Consider the following 19,499-nt stretch of genomic DNA (forward strand, 5'->3'; position numbering starts at 1 on the left):
TTATTGTGTTTATGCAAGGAGCAAAAAGAAAATTAACTTGCTTTCAAATTCGAAGAGAGTAGGAAGCAACAAGTATTTTTTGCTCTGTAAACACAAAATTTCTCAACATGATCCACATACATCTAATTAGTAGTTCTGTATTATAAATGCTGAAGAAATAAGAGCCAGAGCCATCAGGATTGTAAAACTGACTTCATTTGTTACATTTAAAAAGAATGTCATTCTGCTGAGCAACTTTCCATCCCTGATTCCAATCCAGAGGTCTTTTCTTTTATGGTGCTGTGAATGAGCAACAGGAGGATGATTTAAGCACCATTCAATTATTCCTTTTTAGAGACACAGGCAGAGTTAATATGTACTTTTGCATTTTGAGATAAAGTTGCCATTCTTTTTAGTGAAATACTAAAAAAAAATGGAGTGTAAAATGTATGGTTGTGTGGATGATACTATTGGCTAAAGAAGAATGTCCTCTGGTCTCTTGTCTGGAAGCACCTTTCTCTTTGGTTTTCAGTTGTGGTTATGATTGAAGCTTCTAACCCAGGACTGGGTACTCAGTAAATTGGAAGAAAATGATGATTTTGTTGTTGTTGTTGTTGTCTTCAAGTTCATCAGTTCTGTTAATTAAATTCTAAATTTATGTCTGGGACACTGAGTAAACATCCAACAGCAACTGAACTGCCTGCACATTAAAACACACTGTGTCTATTTAATTACACAACACGTAATTTCACATTCCATGAAATTGAAGTAATTTTTCATTGCTTTTTTACTTCTCAAAACCCCAAAATATCGAATCTAAAATCATACCATTATTTTAATATAACACACAGTAGACAAAGTCTGATGCTCAGTGAAACCTACTGCAAAGCTGCCTATAATTCAGGTCAGGTCCATAGCTCTTTTTCCTACAGTCTCTAAGGAGAGTTAAATTGTTATGGGAATTACTAGCTACACCTTGTGACTCCTTTCAGACTCATTTTTCCAGCTGTCTTGCCATCAGAGTTTGCTCCCTTACATATTTTCTGAGCATGGCTAATATTTTGCATTGCAAAACAGAGGCAGAGAACTTGCCCTACAGTGGTTACAGAACTCACCTGAGATAACTAACTTCTTCACTGAATAATCTTCTGCTAGATTCAGCTCTTCATGCATCAGGATCACGGAGCAGCATGTTTGCCTGTGGCTATAGAATGGTACCTAAGACAGAAGGCATGTGCTACAGAGACTACTGTAGTTGTACCTGCTGCTATGCAGGGCTCAATGGATTCTATTACCAGATACAGATGCCAAAACCCACAAAAATGCAAACAACAAAATAAGCTTTACTTTTTATTGAAAGTAAAAATCATGTGAATCATGTACAGTATTTTCTCATAAGGAAAATTTTAGCTGTTTCATAACGTTTCACAAAACTGTAAAACATTTTATTTTTATAAAGACTTTTTCATAAAACAAAGATAAAACTTAAGTAGTACTACAAAGCTATTTTCTAAATCATTGACAGAGAGCTGGAAATGTTTAACAGGTTAATTCATTAAAGTGGCAGGAGGAAGGACTCTTCCGTTTGTAAATCTGCAAGAGGACACACAAAGGTATAGGGCGGGGGCATGGATTTTTGTTTCTAAACGTTTAAAATCAAGTGTCATGCTAAACCGTACAGACGAGCATTCATAGGATGGTAACAATTTCTAGGACTGCATTTCTCTACACTACCTCAAACAGTGCAACAGTGATTCAGTGTAAATCTCTACAGTGTTTCATTGATTCAATACTTGTGTTCAAGTACATGTCCATGAGAATGATCAAAATTCCTACTTCTCTATTTTAATTTTCTTGTTTACAATAGGTTATAAATTACAGTAGATTATCCCCAACAGTATGATTCTAAATCAAATGAACTGATTTCACAATACATTCTGTAATAACCTGTTCAATAATGTTAGCTTACTCATCTCAACATCTGTTGCAAAATACACAAGATCATTCTGACTCTGAATGCCAAAAATATAATAAAATTAAAAAAGGCTTTATTTCCATATACAGTAAAACTATTCAACTAAATTAAAATAAATTCAAGATAACATGGTGGCTTCTTTTGGCAACAGAGATGACACTACTGAAAATAAACATCTAAAATACTAGTTACTATTCTTTAAAAAAATCTGATAAATGTATCCCAAATTGTTTGTATAAAAATTAACTATGAAAACCTCAGAGGATAAAACAAGTTGGCTGTTTAACCAAAGCAAATAAGGATGTCTGGCAGGCAAAAATAAATTAAATTTGATTAAATTATATGTGATCATAATATTTGGTCTGAAGAAGCGTGCATGTGTGTGTATGTGTATGCGCTTGTGTGTGTACATCTGTGTGTGCTTATAAATAATAAGGTTGCAAAGAGCTGAGAGCCAGCCAGCATGACAGAGGTCAACTCCTTTGTTGCATCTTCTGTGCATAGAAGTCCCTGCATGTCTCACAGCATCGCTGGTACCACCTCATGTCTTGACACAGGTTCTTCTCTCGTATGACTCTGCAGTACACAGGCCACTGGTCTCCCAGGCACTTGAATGTTAAAGCAGCTGTGAAACAACAACCAAAAAATTTATTGTTACATTTACTGTGAAGAATCAGGTAACAAAGATGAACAGAGCAGCACAGACGTATCCACGGGTAGGAAAGGAGAACGGATTTAGTATTTTCAGAAAAGTATGACCACAAATCCTCTTGCTTTCAATATTTTCAACAGCAGAAATTTTTAGGGCCAGGTCAATTTATAAGTTGGATTAAGTCAAGTCACATTGAAAGAGATTGGCTTCATGTCATGCAGCTGCCTCCTCACAAGAGTTTGGGCACATTTTTGTACCCACAAAGAGGCGATCCCAGCTCTACTGGGGATGGGTCCAAGGCCATTAGGGAACTATAGAGCCAGCTCTGGAGGAAGCTGTGCTCAGGTGAATGTTACCATTAGCAGCCTCAGCTCTAATAGTAACAGAATGTGGTTCCCAGAGAAACCTACAGGGGGAAATGCTTTCTTCAGGTGCAGGTGAGGAAAAGCAGGAATTAAAGTATGTAGGCTGTTGCCTGTTTCTATTTTCAGCTTTTCCTCAAGAAATCAACAGTTTATGGCATGTTGTCAGTGAATGGAAATTAAACAAAACTACAAAACGTTTACCTAATCTTTCTTTGTAAGTGAAATATCTGATAGACCTTCTCTGCCTACTTTGTTGAAAGGGACAGAACGAAACTGTCTTGCTAGTTTAATACTATACATACAAGGTATTCTTGAAAGCATAGAGAGTTGAAGGGAGTTAGCAAGTCCCATTTAATACCACAAATGCATTTTATCTAGAAAAATGGAATTTGCTGCATGGAATCAATGAGATTTTACCTACTGGTAAATAAACCGTCCAGGCCCAATTATCTCTTTTTGTGTTTTTCTTAAACTTCTGAACTTTCTCTCTCCTTCTCACATCAATTCAAACATTTGTTTAGTTTGTTTGTTTGTTTGTTTATTTTGAATTATGTTCCAGTACAGCGGTCTGCTAGCATCAGTGCATTTTTAATTACTGTTTATTGTCTTTCTTTTTCCTTCTTTCAATCTTTACCTCCCCATCTTTCACAGCCTATCCTCATTCATTCATTCAAGTTGCTCTATTAATATTCTACTCCTGCACCAGGGGACTGCTCCAAGAGTAATGCCTCCTGTTTAATCACTGGCCAGTGAAATCAGAGGTGGATATTTGTAGTATGGCAGTAGAGACTCAACCTTCCTGCCAATATTCCATTATGTTTTATTGCTGTGTGACAGATGGCAGCAAAGGGATACTCTGACAGAATGGCCTTTGACATGAAAGTGCGTCTGAAGCAAAGCAATGTCACTGAATTCCTGCATGTGGAGAAAAAGGCACCCATTGGCATTCATCAATATTTACTGAATGTTTGTGCAGATCAAACAGTGAATATGAGCACAGTGAGGAGGTGAGTGGCACGTTTCAGCCACACTGACAGTAATGTGAAAGCCATGTTCTGGACATCCATGCAGATTTTTACACACAGGCTCTTCTTCATTGCTGGTGAAAACACAAATCTAATGGTGTTACTGTTTTGTAGCTGAGTATCTGTTCTATCAAACAGTGTTCTTGTGCTCTTTGGAAATTAATAGGAGGAATTAATTTTGGAGTGACCTATACACTACTGCTTTTTAACTGTGAATCCCTAGGCACCAAATTCTTCCTCTGAAACATTCTAAACTGACATCATACTAGCCTGAAAAACCATTGTCTGATTTATTCTACCTACTTTCATTGTTTTTAAAATTATATGGTTCTGTCTAGCTACCATTAACATTCAGATGCAGACACCTGATCATTCTTCTAGTTGCACAAGAAGCACGCATCATACAGTAATCAATATAAATACTGAACCAAAGAAAAAAGTCTATCATTTTAATTGAAGTCAAAGAGAAAGTGGGAGTATACTGAAAACTGAATGGAGACAGCCCTACCCTCAGATCCAGAGGACCTCTGCAGCATGACAGGAAATGAAGCGATGACAATGTGATCAACATATTTCAGTGAAGCTTTGGCTTATGAATTTGGAGATCTTAATGTTTCCAGTGGACTGGATTCTGACTCCTGCTGCATGAAATGGACTTGTAGATTCCTAATAAATCCTATAACCTGTTCTACAAGGATAACATAGCTATTTTATTATGTGAATTTCACATTAATGTATTTCTAATCTATTTGAGACTGCATTTTATTTTTTCTGTGAAACTCTGTTGTTCATTTTACTCCATGAAATAAATCTTCTTATATTTTAATGGATGGAGAGTGTCAGTGAAAGAAAAGTCCTCTTGCTTCAAGACCACTGAACAAAGTATGAAGGGCAGCTTTACAACAGTGAAATAGTTGAGAGTTCTATAAGCAACAGCTGTCATCTCATTGATCAAACTGAAACAAAGACTACTACACAGAAATGTTTAAGGGTTAAAAGCTTCACAGATAAATACTCTTTCCTCACTCAAAGGAAGGATTACACTGAGCCAGAAATTGTTGTACTCACATTCCATGCAAGGGTAATCTACTTGACTGGAGAGTTTATCTTAACAAGGGCTCTGGAAAATAATCTGGAAAGGGTATGCTGTCCTACAGAAAGCTTTTGAATAATACCCCAGTTGTGCTCAAGAAGAAGGTGAACATTGCAGGGAGCTAATGGCAACACCACCATCAACATCCCATCAGGAAATGGCAATTAAAAGAATCAACAGATCAGTCATGCAGTAAAATAATTTAAGACCATCAGAGATATCAGCTTCTCCTGAAACAGTAAATCTCTTCCTGTTAGCAGTTTTCTTTCATATGTCTTAGTGCATCAGTCATAGATTATAGAAATCTGTAATAAAGTCAAGTAGAAGGAAAAATTAAATGAGGAACAACACCTCTTATCTCACAAATATAATGAGAATATGATGTGCAGAGCCTTTAATGAGAAAACCAGGGATTCTCCTCCTTTAGAAATGTTTGAAAAAATTTAGTGGATAAAAAAAACCCACCAAATACTTAGATCTAAAATAAACTTATATTCATGTAGGATATTTTGATTCCATCCTATCACACAGTCTCATAACATAATCCTTCCCTGGATAACAAAACCCTTCATCATCCTGAGGTACAATCTCTCATATACACAGTGGAAAACTGAGGTAGGGATTAAAGTCTTCACACAGGACTTGCATGTCCTGACTCCCAGTTCTGTGTTTTAAATTCATCATGGAGAAAAACTCCTAATAGAATTTCCAGTAAGAATCTGTCATGTTGGTTGCTTACCTAACCTGGGTGATGTTATGGTGTTAACATTAATTTTCTCATTGCAGGGGTGAAGCTGACAGGGTCTGTAGGCTGCAGGCTTTTCTGAGGAAAAACATTCATTGCCATGCCTTCCTGTAATCTTGTGCATGCACTGAATGACTCGGGACTGCATTCCTTTGCCACACGTAACAGAGCACTGGAACACACAGAAGACAGACATTCGTTGTAAAGGTGTTTTTGACTGCAAAACATGAAGTGAAGTGCCAGTTCATCTGAAGCCAATGGCTCTTATTGCAATATGAGATTTCTGCTTTCCATTCAATTACCTTAACAAAAATACATAAACAAAATGACATTACCACTGAAAGACTGATTCCTGCATGCTGCAGCTGCCAAAATTTTGCAGTCAGTGAAGAAACTGAAATGTAGCAACCTGCGTGAAAGTAGAAAGGTTTTTCTCCTTTATTTGTTTTTTAGTTTACTGTTAGAATGGAGATGAGAGTGATGCAACAACAGAGTACGCTGAGAGAGAAAAAAACAGAGCTGCAATTTGCTCCTATATGCTACTGATTTTGATTCCTCTATCTACAAATTTCATTCAGTTTTGGAGGTTTTTATAACAGAGATAATCTTCAAGTATTAATCAATTTCTTGCAGTGAGTGATATGAGCAGTATCTAACAACTTATGCGTCCATACACAAATAATCCCCAAAACACTTCTATTCTTTATAGAAAAAAAAATTTAAATATTCATAAATCATTTCCTTTGGAGACTTCATGAAGTAACTGGAAAAGTATTGAAATAAGGGAAAAAGACAAGAAGTATTGAAATAAGGGAAAAAGACAAGAAGCTTTAGTGTTTTCCCAACCACCCTTCCTCTTAGAATGGAGATAGAGAAGTAGAGATTACCAAGCCTCCAGAAAAACAAAAATAATAATAATAAAAAAAAGATTTTGAGTGAAAGAAGCACTGAAGGGGTTTTTATCCATCCCTTTCGCTATCTCTGTGCTTTTGGGTAACAAACAATGCTCGTAGAAGGAAAGATTTACACATTCCAAATAGTAAATATGTGGCTTCAGAGGAGTTAGACTCATGTTTCACTCCTAAAGCTGCAAAAGAGACTAGGATATATTCTTACAGAAAGTACTAACAAGGCCCAAAGCAACACTTCATCTTGTAATACATTAAACTAAACATTGGCATTCTATAGGTGCAGTAAGTGGACTTTATTTTGCTTCCCAGTGTACATCAAGAGTCACTTCACAAAGTCAATAGAGTTTTTACAATTATTTATTAAGTTAATCAGATATCGCCTGCACGGTTCAAGGCCTGCAAAGACATTCAGTAAGAGTGCACATTTATATTCAATAGCAACAATGACTTAACAAAATCCAATACACAATTACAGGAGTAAATCCAGCTAGTACTGCAGTTGTCCCAAAAGAGAAGACTCTCATCAACTTTTAATTTAGTAGGCTGCTTATTAATTGTGTGAGAAAAAGACTCAGACAGAATTTATGTTCTTGAACTCTCTACCATTTTCCTGTGCAGCTAAAAACTATGACTTTCTATAACGGCTAACCTTAAACATACAAGAAACATGTAGTGTTATATATGTAGATACCCAAATTAAATCACCCGCTCTGGCAAGAACACTTGTCTCAATCTTGATAAAATTCCAGCCACTTTTTGGATTCCTTTCTCGATAAGTTTCGATGTTTGTCTTTAGAGTATTTTAGTGGATTAGCATGTGAGACAATGGAGTAGTAAACTTAAGAAAAAAAAAAAAAAGAGAGAAACCTGGGAATGAAGGCAAGAAGTTATAATGACACTTTAAACACCAAAATTTAGGGTAATTTTGCTCAGAGTATTGTATTCCTTCCCTTCAGTAAAATATTTTCCTGTTTAGTAACCAGGCCAAGAGTGTTTGTGAAATCACAATACCTGTGCATCTTTTATCACCTACAGAGATGGAGAACAGGAAGAGGGACCTGGTATGTACGATCTCTTAAAAATCTATCTGCCCTTATTTTGTTTATCTGAAAATGAGCAAGTGCAGCCTCACCATTTGGAATACTGACAGAAAGTAAGAAGAGGATTTGGCGATGCTGGACTTTGCTGACAAACTGTGCTCCAGTGGTTTATCTCCCTTTCAAAATCTGAATGGTGCTTTCAGTGAGAACAGGGTTGGTCTCTTCTCACTGGTGACAGGATGAAGGGAAATGGCCTTCAGTCACGCCAGGGTAAGTTTAGATTAGATATCAGGAAACACTTCTTTACAAAAGGGGTTGTCAAGCACTGCAATAGGCTCCCCAAGATGCTGTTTGAGTCACCATCCCTGGCTGTGTTTAAAAACCGTTTGGACGTGGTGCTCACGGACATGATTAAGCAAAAGGTTGTTAGAGTTAGGGTAGTGAGGTTAGGTCATGGTCGGACTCGATGATTTTAAGGTCTTATCCAACCTGAGTGAGCAGCTAGTTCCAACGGCTGTTCTCGCGAGGTTAACGAGGCGTGGGCGTTAACGAGGCGTAGGCGTTGTCAGGGTTTCAGCGCCTTCTCCCTCACCCCTCAGCTGAATAGGGCTCAGGGAGGGCAGCGAAGTGTCACTACCCACTGTTTGTCTGTGTTTTTTTTTTTTTTTTTCTTTTTTTTTTAATATATATTTATTTAATTACTATTATTTATTTTTAAGTTATTACAATTCATATATATATATATTATTATAAACAATTATTTATTTATTTATTTACTTTCAATTTTTTCATTTATTTGTTTTTATTCTTTTTTGTGCCATGGTCTCTACTAGACAGAGGGCTTGCCTTAAAAAGGCTGTGGCGACCCAGACAGAAGGTCTGCCTAGAAGCGTGGCTACACAGGTCTCTGGTTGCAAGGAGTGCCAGAGCCTGCTACTACTAGATGAGGGTGCTAAGCAGTTCTCCTGTGCGAGATGTGAGCAGATGGAAGATCTGCTTAGCATGGTGGTTGAACTGAAAGAGGAGGTTAAGAGACTGAGGGCTATCAGGGACTGTGAGCGGGAGATTGACTGGTGGAGCAGCTCCCTAGAGTGCCAGAGAGAAAGGCACCGGGGTGATCCCCCACAGTTGGTGGTGGATTCCCTGACCTGTCCCCGTAGGGCAGAAGGGGGATATCTGAGGGATAAGGAGGGCTGGCAGAGAGTCCCTGCTCGGTACCCTGCTTGGTACCGTGGGCAATCTCCCCCTCTGCCTCCCCAGTGTCCCCAGATACCCCTAAGCAATAGATTTACAGCATTGGAAGTTGAAGAGGTGATAAGGGGTGAAGTGCAGGAAGATTCCCGCAGGAGGTCACCAATGGCAAGGCAGTCAACTCCGTGCATTGAGACTGCTACTACTAAGAAAGAAAGGAAGGTGATCATAGTGGGTGGCTCCCTTCTAAAGGGAACTGAGGGCCCCATTTGCAGACCAGACCCAAACCGCAGGGAAGTGTGCTGTCTCCCTGGGGCTCAGATCAGGGACATTGCTAGAAGACTCCCGGACTTGATATGCCCCACCGACTACTACCCATTACTCGTAGTTCAGGCAGAATGCAATGAAATATCTCAGAGAAGTCTGCAAACTATGAAAAGAGGTTTCAGGGGATTAGGGCGATTAGTTCAAGGGGTGGGAGCACAAGTGGTGTTTGCTTCCATACCTTCTGGGGCGGTGAAGGACACAGAATGGGCTAGGAAAACACAGGTGATGAATAATTGGCTGAGAGGTTGGTGTAGAGACAGACACTTTGGGTTTTTTGACCCTGGGACAGTTTACTCGGCTCCTGGCCTGTTATCTGTTGATGGGACGCACCTATCCCAAAGGGGGAAACGAATCCTAGCACAGGAGCTAGCTGGACTCATTGAGAGAGCTTTAAACTAGCTGTGACGGGGGAAGGGGATAAAACAGGGCTCACCAGTAAAGAGCCTATGGAGGCTGTGCTGGAGAAAGGGGTGAGGCAGATATCTCAGCTGAAGTGCATCTATACGAATGCACGCAGCATGGGCAATGAACAAGAAGAGCTTGAAGCCATTGTGAGGCAGGCTAACTATGACCTTGTGGCTATTACAGAAACATGGTGGGACCTCTCCCATGACTGGAATACTGGGATTGATGGCTACAAGCTCTTGAGAAGGGATAGATAGGGAAGAAAGGGTGGTGGCACAGCTCTCTATATCAAAGAGTGTTTTGATGTTGAAGAGCTTGAGGTTGGAAATGATAAAGTAGAGTCTCTATGGATAAGGATCAGGGGGATGGTCTTTAGGAGTGACATCGTGGTGGGGATCTGTTATAGACCACCCAGTCAGGATGAAGAAATAGACGAGGTGTTCTATAAACAACTCGTAGATGTTGCACGATGGCCAGCACTCGTTCTCATGGGGGACTTCAACTTCCCTGACGTATGCTGGAAATATAATACTGCGCAGAGGAAGCAGTCCTTGAGATTTCTAGAATGTGTGGATGATTGCTTCCTGACACAGCTGGTGCAAGAGCCTACCAGGGGAGATGCCTTGCTAGACCTACTTTTCACTAACAGGGAAGGACTAGTAGGAGATGTGAAGGTTGGAGATTGTCTTGGCCAGAGTGACCATGAAATGGTGGAGTTTGCTATTCTGGGTGACGTCAAGAGGGTGACTAGCAAAACTACTACCTTGGACTTCCGGAGGGCAGACTTTGACCTGTTCAGAACACTTGTTGCAAGGGTCCCTTGGGACTTGCTCTTGAGGGGTAAAGGGGTCCAGGAAGCCTGGATGCTCCTCAAGATGGAAATCTTAAAGGCACAGGAGCAGGCTGTCCCGGAGTCCCGTAAGTTGAGCCGGAGGAGAAAAAGACCAGTGTGGATGAACTGGGATCTTTTGTTGAGACTCCGAGAGAAAAAGAGAGTCTATGTCCTCTGGAAGATGTGTCAAACTACTTGGGGTGACTACAGAGAACTGGCCAAGATCTGCAGGCAGAAAATTAGAAATGATAAAGCCCAGCTTGAACTTAGACTGGCTACTGCTGTAAAGGAGAATAGGAAACCCTTTTACAAATATATTAACAGCACGAGAAAAACTAAGGAAAATTTCTCTCCTTTACTTGATGAGGCAGGGAATGTAACCACAGATGATAAGGAAAAGGCTGAGGTTCTCCATGCCTTCTTCACATCTGCCTTTAATAGACAGAGCAGTTGTCCACAGGGTACTTGCCCTGACCTGGAAGTCTGGGACAGAGAGCATAATGCACCCCCCTGTGATCCAAGCAGAGACGGTCAGAGATCTACTCCTCCATCTGAACTGCCACAAGTCCATGGGATCAGATGGGATCCACCCAAGGGTGCTGAGGCAGCTGGCAGAGGTGATTGCCAAGCCACTTTCTGCCATCTATCAGAATTCCTGGTTATCTGGAGAGGTCTTGCCGATGGAGGCTTGCCGATGTGACTCCCATCTACAAGAAAGGCCGTAAGGAAGACCCAGGGAACTACAGGCCTGTCAGCCTGACCTCGGTATCAGGGAAAGTTATGGAGCAGATGATCTTGAGGGAAATCACACGACATGTGCAAGGCAATAAAGGGATCAGACCCAGCCAGCACGGGTTCACCAGGGGCAGGTCGTGCTTGTCCAACCTCATCTCCTTCTCTGACTGGGTGACCAGACAGGTAGATGAGAGAAAGGCTGTTGATGTAGTCTACCTGGACTTCAGCAAGGCCTTTGACATGGTCTCCCACAGTATCCTCCTGAGGAAACTGGCAGCCCGTGGTGTGGACAGGTTCACTCTTCTCTGGGTGGAGAACTAGCTGGAGGGCCGTGCCCAGAGGGTAGTGGTTAATGGAGTTAAGTCCAGCTGGCGTCCTGTTACGAGTGGTGTCCCCCAAGGGTCAGTTTTGGGGCCCATCTTGTTTAATATCTTTATTGATGACCTAGACGAGGGAATTGAGTGTACCCTCAGTAAGTTTGCAGATGACACCAAGTTGGGAGGATGTGTCAAACTGCCTGAGGGTAGGGAGGCCCTTCAGAGGGATTTGGATAGGCTGAACAGCTGGGCTGAGCTCAATGGGATGAGGTTCAATAAGACCATGTGCTGGGTCCTGCACTTTGGCCACAATAATCTCGTGCAATGCTATAGGATTGGGGCAGAATGGCTTGAAGAATGTAGAGAGGAAAAGGACCTGGGGGTGTTGGTTGATGCTCGGCTTAACATGAGCCGGCAGTGTGCCCAGGTGGCCAAGAAGGCCAACGGCATCCTGGCCTGTATTAGAAATAGTGTAGCCAGCAGGAGCAGTGAGGTGATCACCCCCCTGTACTCAGCTCTGGTACGGCCGCACCTCGAGTACTGTGTTCAGTTTTGGGCCCCTCACTACAAGAAGGACATTGAGGCCCTGGAGCGTGTTCAGAGAAGGGCAACAAAACTGGTAAGGGGTCTGGAGCACAAGTCTTATGGGGAGCGGCTGAGGGAGCTGGGATTGTTTAGTCTGCAGAAGAGGAGGCTCAGAGGAGACCTTAGTGCACTCTACCACTTCCTGAAAGGGGGTTGTGGTGAGGAGGGGGTGGGCCTCTTCTCCCTGATAAATAACGACAGGACGAGAGGGAATGGCCATAAGTTGCACCGGGGAAGATTTAGATTAGACCTGAGGAAACATTTTTACTCTGAAAGTGGTCAGGCATTGGAATGGCCTGCCTAGGGAGGTGGTTGAGGCACCATCCCTAGTGCTGTTCAAGAAGCGTTTAGATGAAGTGCTATAAGGGATTTGATTTAGTAGTAGTTGGGTAGGGATAGTGATAGGAGGATGGTTGGACTAGATGATCTTGTAGGTCCTTTCCAACCTTATGAACCTATGAACCTATGAACCTATTCTAACATTCTATGATTCTATCTGCTAACTGACAATGCATAGCAGTGTCTCCTGTTGAAGGTGCCTGTGCAAAGAGCACTCCGCCAGCCACCAAATCTTATCTCTATCAAATGAGCACTGGCTTGAAAGCTTCTACTGTCACTGAGACAATTGCAACAAGCAGACAGATCCCTCTCAGGAAATCACTGCGTAGGTCCTTCATTTCTATACAGACTGGCATCTTGTTAGTGAAACCTGAAGGGGCAAAATAACTTCCCCTTAATGACTGACCATTTATGAAATATTTCAAAGCATTACAATGTTCTTTTCGTGCAAAGATATATCCATCTCCCAAACTATTTCTGTCTTGCATGACCTACTTGTTTTCATACAAATTTTACAACAGAAAAATTACTCTAAAGGGTAATAAAATGTGAGGTTTCAATAAACATAGAAAATACGTGGCATAGCAAGAAACAAATGATTTTCTGCCCTTTTTCCACCACTTTTCCTCTCTCTTTTTGCCTACTTTTCATAGAAATGTACTAAATTCTAGCTTTGTTTTTATTATTATCTTATAAAACTGAGAAATTTAATGAAGTCTTGTAAGATGTTCAGAGAACACTTTGAAGAGGCAGGGCTACCACACTGATTTGGAATAAAAAATGTTCAAAGCCAGCCTGATAAGTTAATGAATAAGAAGACTTTTTCCCAAAACCGCTAGTGTTTTAAACTGCATTGTACAATCAGGCTGTGCTTTTCCCTCTTCACACATCATCATCCACAATGGTGACTGAGTTCAAAATTAGAATTCTACTCACTGGATGCCACAGAAAAAAAAAATCAGAAATCAGTTTACAGTTGATATATTATGTCATGTTCAAAGTAGCATGAAATATAATGCCTTCATTTAGTAAACCAACTGTTTTAGTCATTTTAAAAGTATCTGAAAATAACACGGAAATTTTCAGCTATCCCATGTTATTTGTATAAAATTAGGGAAAACCTATTTCAGGTATGACATTTAGTGGTGGTATTTACTAGTGACATGGGACAGTGAGATTTCAGCTTGTCTTCATGAGCTGGTCATAAACCTGCGTTTGTGCTACACGCACAAAAGCCAACTGCCTGCATAACCAAGAGCAAGCACTGAATACTGGTGGATAAATCATATCCACAACATTCTTCTTTTTGACTCTGCAAATCTATAGACTTGTTCCATTTTCTTCAGAAGATGTCTCAATTTCTGCAAACCAGCTAGATTCAGTGCAGAGCAACAGCTCTGATCCTCATTGTGAAACTCACTTCATTACATATTTATCTTTACTCTCAAGCTTCACACACAAGTCTCCTACCCTTGCCTCACTTCTGGATTTTTTTAATTGAAAATGCTCAGCTTGAGAGAAATACTGCTCACTGGCTATGGAAGTATCACACTTTATGTCGACCTTCTAGTATGTAGTCAAAGCTACATAGGTTCTGTGGAGTTTCCAAGTTTAAAACTGGAACAAGATTTTCAATTTACAGCAATACTTCCACCTTCACATCCTAAGCTTAAATTAATCATAATGTAGTCCATCTGTCAAAAATGATTTTTCCATATATACCTGTATTAGATGTAAATGAGTACAAAAATGTAAAGCTTATTTAAATAAATTTTTTTTAGGAAATGTCCACTCCAAATCAATCTGTATGAACTTTCATAGATTCAGCAGACCTCAGGTTAATTTCGACCCACATCTTTTAGAACGAGTGAATAAAGAATGTTTCTGTACAGCTGTACTCCCACGCCTCCCAGACACACACTTGCAAATGCTATACTTTATTTTTGTGGTGGTTAATTATATTTTAATTTTTGCTATTTAGATGACCTACATTATAAGGCCATGTAGCTGATTAGCAAAAATTTCTGTAGGACAACTGTGTTTGTAGGTTTAGACTAAATGTTCTAATATGCAGCCAGAGGTTTTTTTATGTGGCTGTTAATCTGTGCATTCTGGACATAGTCCTAAAAGTACTGTAAAACCGTTCAAGCAGCAAGACATGTAAAACATTCCTGTTGAAGAGTACAAAAAAATCTTGGATAAATATACTTAAGAGCTTGCTTTCTTTTCTTTCTTTCTTTCTTTCTTTTTCTTTCTTTCTTTTTCTTTCTTTCTTTCTCCTTCTTTCTTTCTTTCTCCTTCTTTCTTTCTTTCTCCTTCTTTCTTTCTTTCTCCTTCTTTCTTTCTTTCTCCTTCTTTCTTTCTTTCTCCTTCTTTCTTTCTTTCTCCTTCTTTCTCCTTCTTTCTTTCTTCCTTTCTTCTTTCTTTCTTTCTTCTCCCTCCCTCCCTCCCTCCCTTTCAGAAAACAGAAATTTTTTCCTTTCAAATAAGATGTATCCACCCTATTTGAATGTTGTCCTACTTTTGAACTTCTTTTAGACATAATTTCAAGGACAGAAATCTAGGTGTTAAATATAACAATCCTTACACTTGGCATGCACACCAGTTACCCAAGATTCCTTCTTTCTTTTCCCTGCTAAAGATATATATTCTGGAGAGGATACATATTACCATTGCCAACAGCTGAGGAAGGTGCTGTAATGCTTTGTCTGCTTCCAGCTGGCCTTTGAAAGAAGTAGGAATTCCTAAATTAAGGGAAAAATTGTAACTGGCAGACTATAATGGTGAAAATGCATCCTTCTGCCAAGACAACAGGCAATCACTGCAAAGGCTGATACAATCCACAATGAAAAATCCAATCTGTGGCAATCTTAACAGAATTGACTTGGATAATTTATATTCAAGAAAAAGTGGATTGTTCAATAAAAGGTTTTACAAGTCTAAGTAGCATTAAAAGTGGAGAGAGATGTGCTTATAAGAAAACTCAATGACGAGTTCTACTGGAAATTATTAGCAGAGCATTCCTAGTCATAGAGTGCGGGTTCATAAGTTCCGGCATTCAAGCAGTTTCAACCTTTTAACAGAATGAGTGTGAAACAAGGATAGCATGCAATCAGATACTAGTATTTTCTACCATGCTTGCAACCTTTTTGTATATCTTGTTCACTTTTGAAGGCAGGTAGTAGGTAAAAGTTCTGCATCTGACTTCAATAAATTGAGTTTAACTATATTCTTATTCTTGAAGGTTACTAGAAAAAATAAATAATCTGTAATTAGGCTTTTTTAACAAGACTATTTGTGAACAGTGCAACTAACAAAAAAAAAAAAAAAAGGAATATAAGATGAAGTTTGAGTTCTTCTATGCATCATTTCCAGGAAGGTCTTTCTGCCTCTCATTTCTGACACACCCAATACCCCAGTCTGTGAATGCCAAATTTAAAATTCAGAACTTGTGCTGTAAAAAAATCCTAAGTTTAGGAAGCTTTAGTTGTCCTTATTTCTCTGTTTTTGTTTTTGTTTTTTTTCTTTCTCTCTCACTTTCTCTGCCTGTTTTTTTTTTTCCTTCTTTCTCTTTCTTCCAAGTGATTTCCTTCTTATTGATCACTATTGAGTAAGTGCTGAAAAGACATGAGATTTGAAAGGAAGATAGGCAGCCCCAGCCCACCTTTGATTAGTTAAACTAGGGTCAGATCTCATGAAGAGAAATTCCTCATCATCCAGACTCAGGAACCTGGTGCTTTCTCTTCTTACCTTTTTTAGTTAGCTTCACATGGAGATGACCTATGCTGATTGGTAGAAGATGAGAAACTGCCCTTGGTAACAAGAAAAAAAGCATCTGCTGGTTTAAAATTAAGATTTGACTGTGGAAAATCACATGGAATTTGGCTTAACATGATTACTATGGGAATGACAAAAAAAAAAAAAGAATATTAAATAATATTTAATATTAAATTAATTTTTGGATTAACAAGTTACAGTCCCCCACTGCTTAACTGAGTAAGCTTGAGTGTTCCAAACAACTTTAGTCAACAGCACTTCTACAATGCTTGTATGCTGTTTCTAAATTTTGCTGATATTCTTAAGATTCTAGAGATACCATATGCTTACTTAAAGCCTTATGTTCCTTTTAAAGGGTGTCAGAAAAGAAACTGGAAGGAGACAATTACTTGTTATAGACATGATAAAAATGCAATTCATAACTGCTTAATAGGGCTGATACTTAGATTCAATATTATACTGCCCACACTTGATAAAAATTCCTTTCTGTAGCATTCTGTATGTAGCACTGCCATTAGAGCTTAGTGGTAAGTATGACATAAAAATACCTAATATTTTCAGATGTAATTATTCACTAAAATGTATTTTTACAGAAGATGATTTTCTATTGATTACGACTATCAAATAACAAAGCAAGAATACAATAATCTGGAAGCAGATACTTTTGAAAACATAGTTACTATCTTTTTTTTTTTAATGAAATTAATAGGTCTGTGTTGTCCTGGATCAATGAAAACAAATTCTTAAAAACTTTGAGAAATTAGCCTTTGAATATATAAGTTGATATTAGCATATATCACAAAACTGCCATGTAGAAATCCTTCCAGGGAAAAGCACAGCTCTTCAAGATAAATATTTAGTTCAGTGATTATTGCATTTGTAATGAGATGACAATTCAAAGAACCCACTAAGAACATTACTAACATGTCACAGGAGAAGAAAAATTCTCTATGAAACATTTATCTTTCCAAAATTTCCATGGTTTAATGTATTTACCTTTCAGATATTAAAGAAATATATGTCAAAACCTGTTTAGTATCACAGAGAATTATGTATTTAACTTTAAATGGAATCAAGACATACAGCACTCTCATTTTTATTCCATTAATACTAAAAGTAAATGAAAGAGCTTTTCCCTAACAATGACTTTATTTCCATACAGAATATTTACCAAATTTTAAATCATGAAGATCTTAAGTGATAGAAAGTAATTAAGTCAAATGGATATGAAAGATATTCGAAGAAAAACAAAGAAACAAATCCTGTCTGTTTAATAGAAAACCGAATCTTAAGATTATTTTGGCTAAAATACTGTGATCTCACATATAGGTCATTACTTCTGAAAAAAGTGACAAAACAACCACAACCAAAACAAGGAAATAAACAAGCAAAAAAATATAGTATAAAAGAGAAACGGAAAATAATTTAGAATATTACTTAAAATTATGACCAAAACCTAATGAATTTTCTCTTCATGGTATTTAGATATAATCAATACAAGAAAATGGATCTCCAGAAAATTCTATATTAATGGAATAATTGTGCTAAAATGAAACAATTTTATTATATTTGATGAGGTCATCCAAAGGTATGAGTGTCATTAAAGAACTATTAGAAGGCCAGGAAATAGAAAATGTTAACCAATCTGAGCTGTTGTGATCCGGTGATAAATTCACTGAAGAATGATCACTACTTTTATTTGAACACTATTCTATGTCTACTTTAGTGGAGATACTTGTAGCAAGATTATATGAGGGAATTTTGGAGATTGAATGTAATTCTGTGAATTACATCCTGAAAGATAATTCAGAAAAGTAAATCATTCTTCCAATATTTAAAAATTCCAAATAGTAAAAATAATTTCAAATAGTATCTAACAAGAGGTAATTACAAAATAGTAAAAATTGAGAATAATACAGAATAAAAGAAAGTGACAAACAAAAAACAATAAATATTTTTGTGGCAAAATGAGAACTGTATAAAGGGTCAGGTTTAACTCAAGCATGAACACAAGATAGTATTATCTACATTAGCTTATGAAAGATAGGAAGAAAAATGAATGAAATTAAAGTTTTCCAATACATAGAAATCATCCAGATCCCACACGACCAGAAGGATTATATAAGTGCTAGCAGAATCCAAGTCAAAAAACTAAATGAGTTACACTTTGGCAGATGATATAGTCAGAGATGCTGATGAAAACATCTGGAAGGACAGAGAGATGATCTTAGAGATGGAGATACACAAGGCAAAAGAATGCCTACTGGGCTAAGTACTGGACTCAGTAACTGAATTTTCCTGCACACACTGACAGCTTTGGAATGATTTGTCAGCTATCAGGAAAAAAAAGAAAAAATCATAATGAGTAGACCAATGATATGATTAGACCAACATGTATCAGCAAGCAAAAGCAAGAAAGAAGACTATGACAGAAAATAGGGTAATGAACCTGCAGCAAAAGCTTACACTGAAAATATGAAAAAAAATTTGTCGTTGAAAATGTCAGGGAGCATCGTTGACCAAATTTGTGATGAGCCATGAAATGCTAGACAAACTACAGCATTTTCCACTCGTATATATATTGAGATAATATCTACTCCTACACACCGCAGCCTCAGATACATCATTAGCCTTGTAAAATGACTGGAGATTCTTAAGTGGGATGGTGTGTGAATACCTAATACATTTGATTCAGTATAATGAAAGTCTAAGAAAAGGAAATAGAAGTTGGTATTTTTGTTTTCCCCATACCCATCCTCAACCCACAAGGTCCACATTACTTCTCTGTTCCTTTAGTTCCTTTCCTCATAATATACTTCCACATAAATTCAGCGTAGTGACTGTGAAATTCTGAGGGACCCGGTAGTCTCTATCTTATAAAATTTTGTAGAGAATAATCTTCTCAGACCAAGCCTGACTGCGGGAGAATTAGTGCCAGCACTAGGACACAAGAGGGATGCTTGCTGTTAACCTTTGTCATACAGTAGATATCTCTGGAATACACATCCTGCTAGTTGGGCTATGATGTTACGCTTTGTAACACATGAGTAAAAATTTCCCTGGTCAAGTATAAGTTATGTATTTATTGAATTCTGGATCAGCCTTCCAGAAGACTCATTGCGTAAAGATCCCAGGAGCTCTTAACAAAACTCAGTTGGGATTTCTGGGGGACTGCAAAATTAAGTCCTAGACATAGGATATTTTTT

At 38.5% G+C, this 19,499-nt stretch overlaps 1 protein-coding gene across 1 annotated transcript in view; it reads right to left on the reverse strand.

Annotated features, from left to right (window-relative positions):
* Positions 1-1,355: 1,355 nt before the first annotated feature.
* The window catches only part of ADAMTS19 (ADAM metallopeptidase with thrombospondin type 1 motif 19), a 154,696-nt gene continuing 136,552 nt past the window's right edge, over positions 1,356-19,499 (reverse strand). Inside the window, exons 22-23 of the mRNA XM_065740556.1 lie at positions 5,829-6,006; positions 1,356-2,579 (exon numbers count right to left, since the gene is read on the reverse strand). Of these exons, the coding sequence (XP_065596628.1) occupies positions 2,428-2,579; positions 5,829-6,006 (330 nt within the window). The 3' untranslated portion in view covers positions 1,356-2,427. The remainder of the gene's footprint in view (positions 2,580-5,828; positions 6,007-19,499) is intronic.

Source organism: Cyrtonyx montezumae, unplaced genomic scaffold (genome assembly GCF_038088225.1).
Source record: "Cyrtonyx montezumae isolate F1298 unplaced genomic scaffold, pur_monq_1.0 scaffold_29, whole genome shotgun sequence".
Classification (NCBI taxonomy): domain Eukaryota; kingdom Metazoa; phylum Chordata; class Aves; order Galliformes; family Odontophoridae; genus Cyrtonyx; species Cyrtonyx montezumae.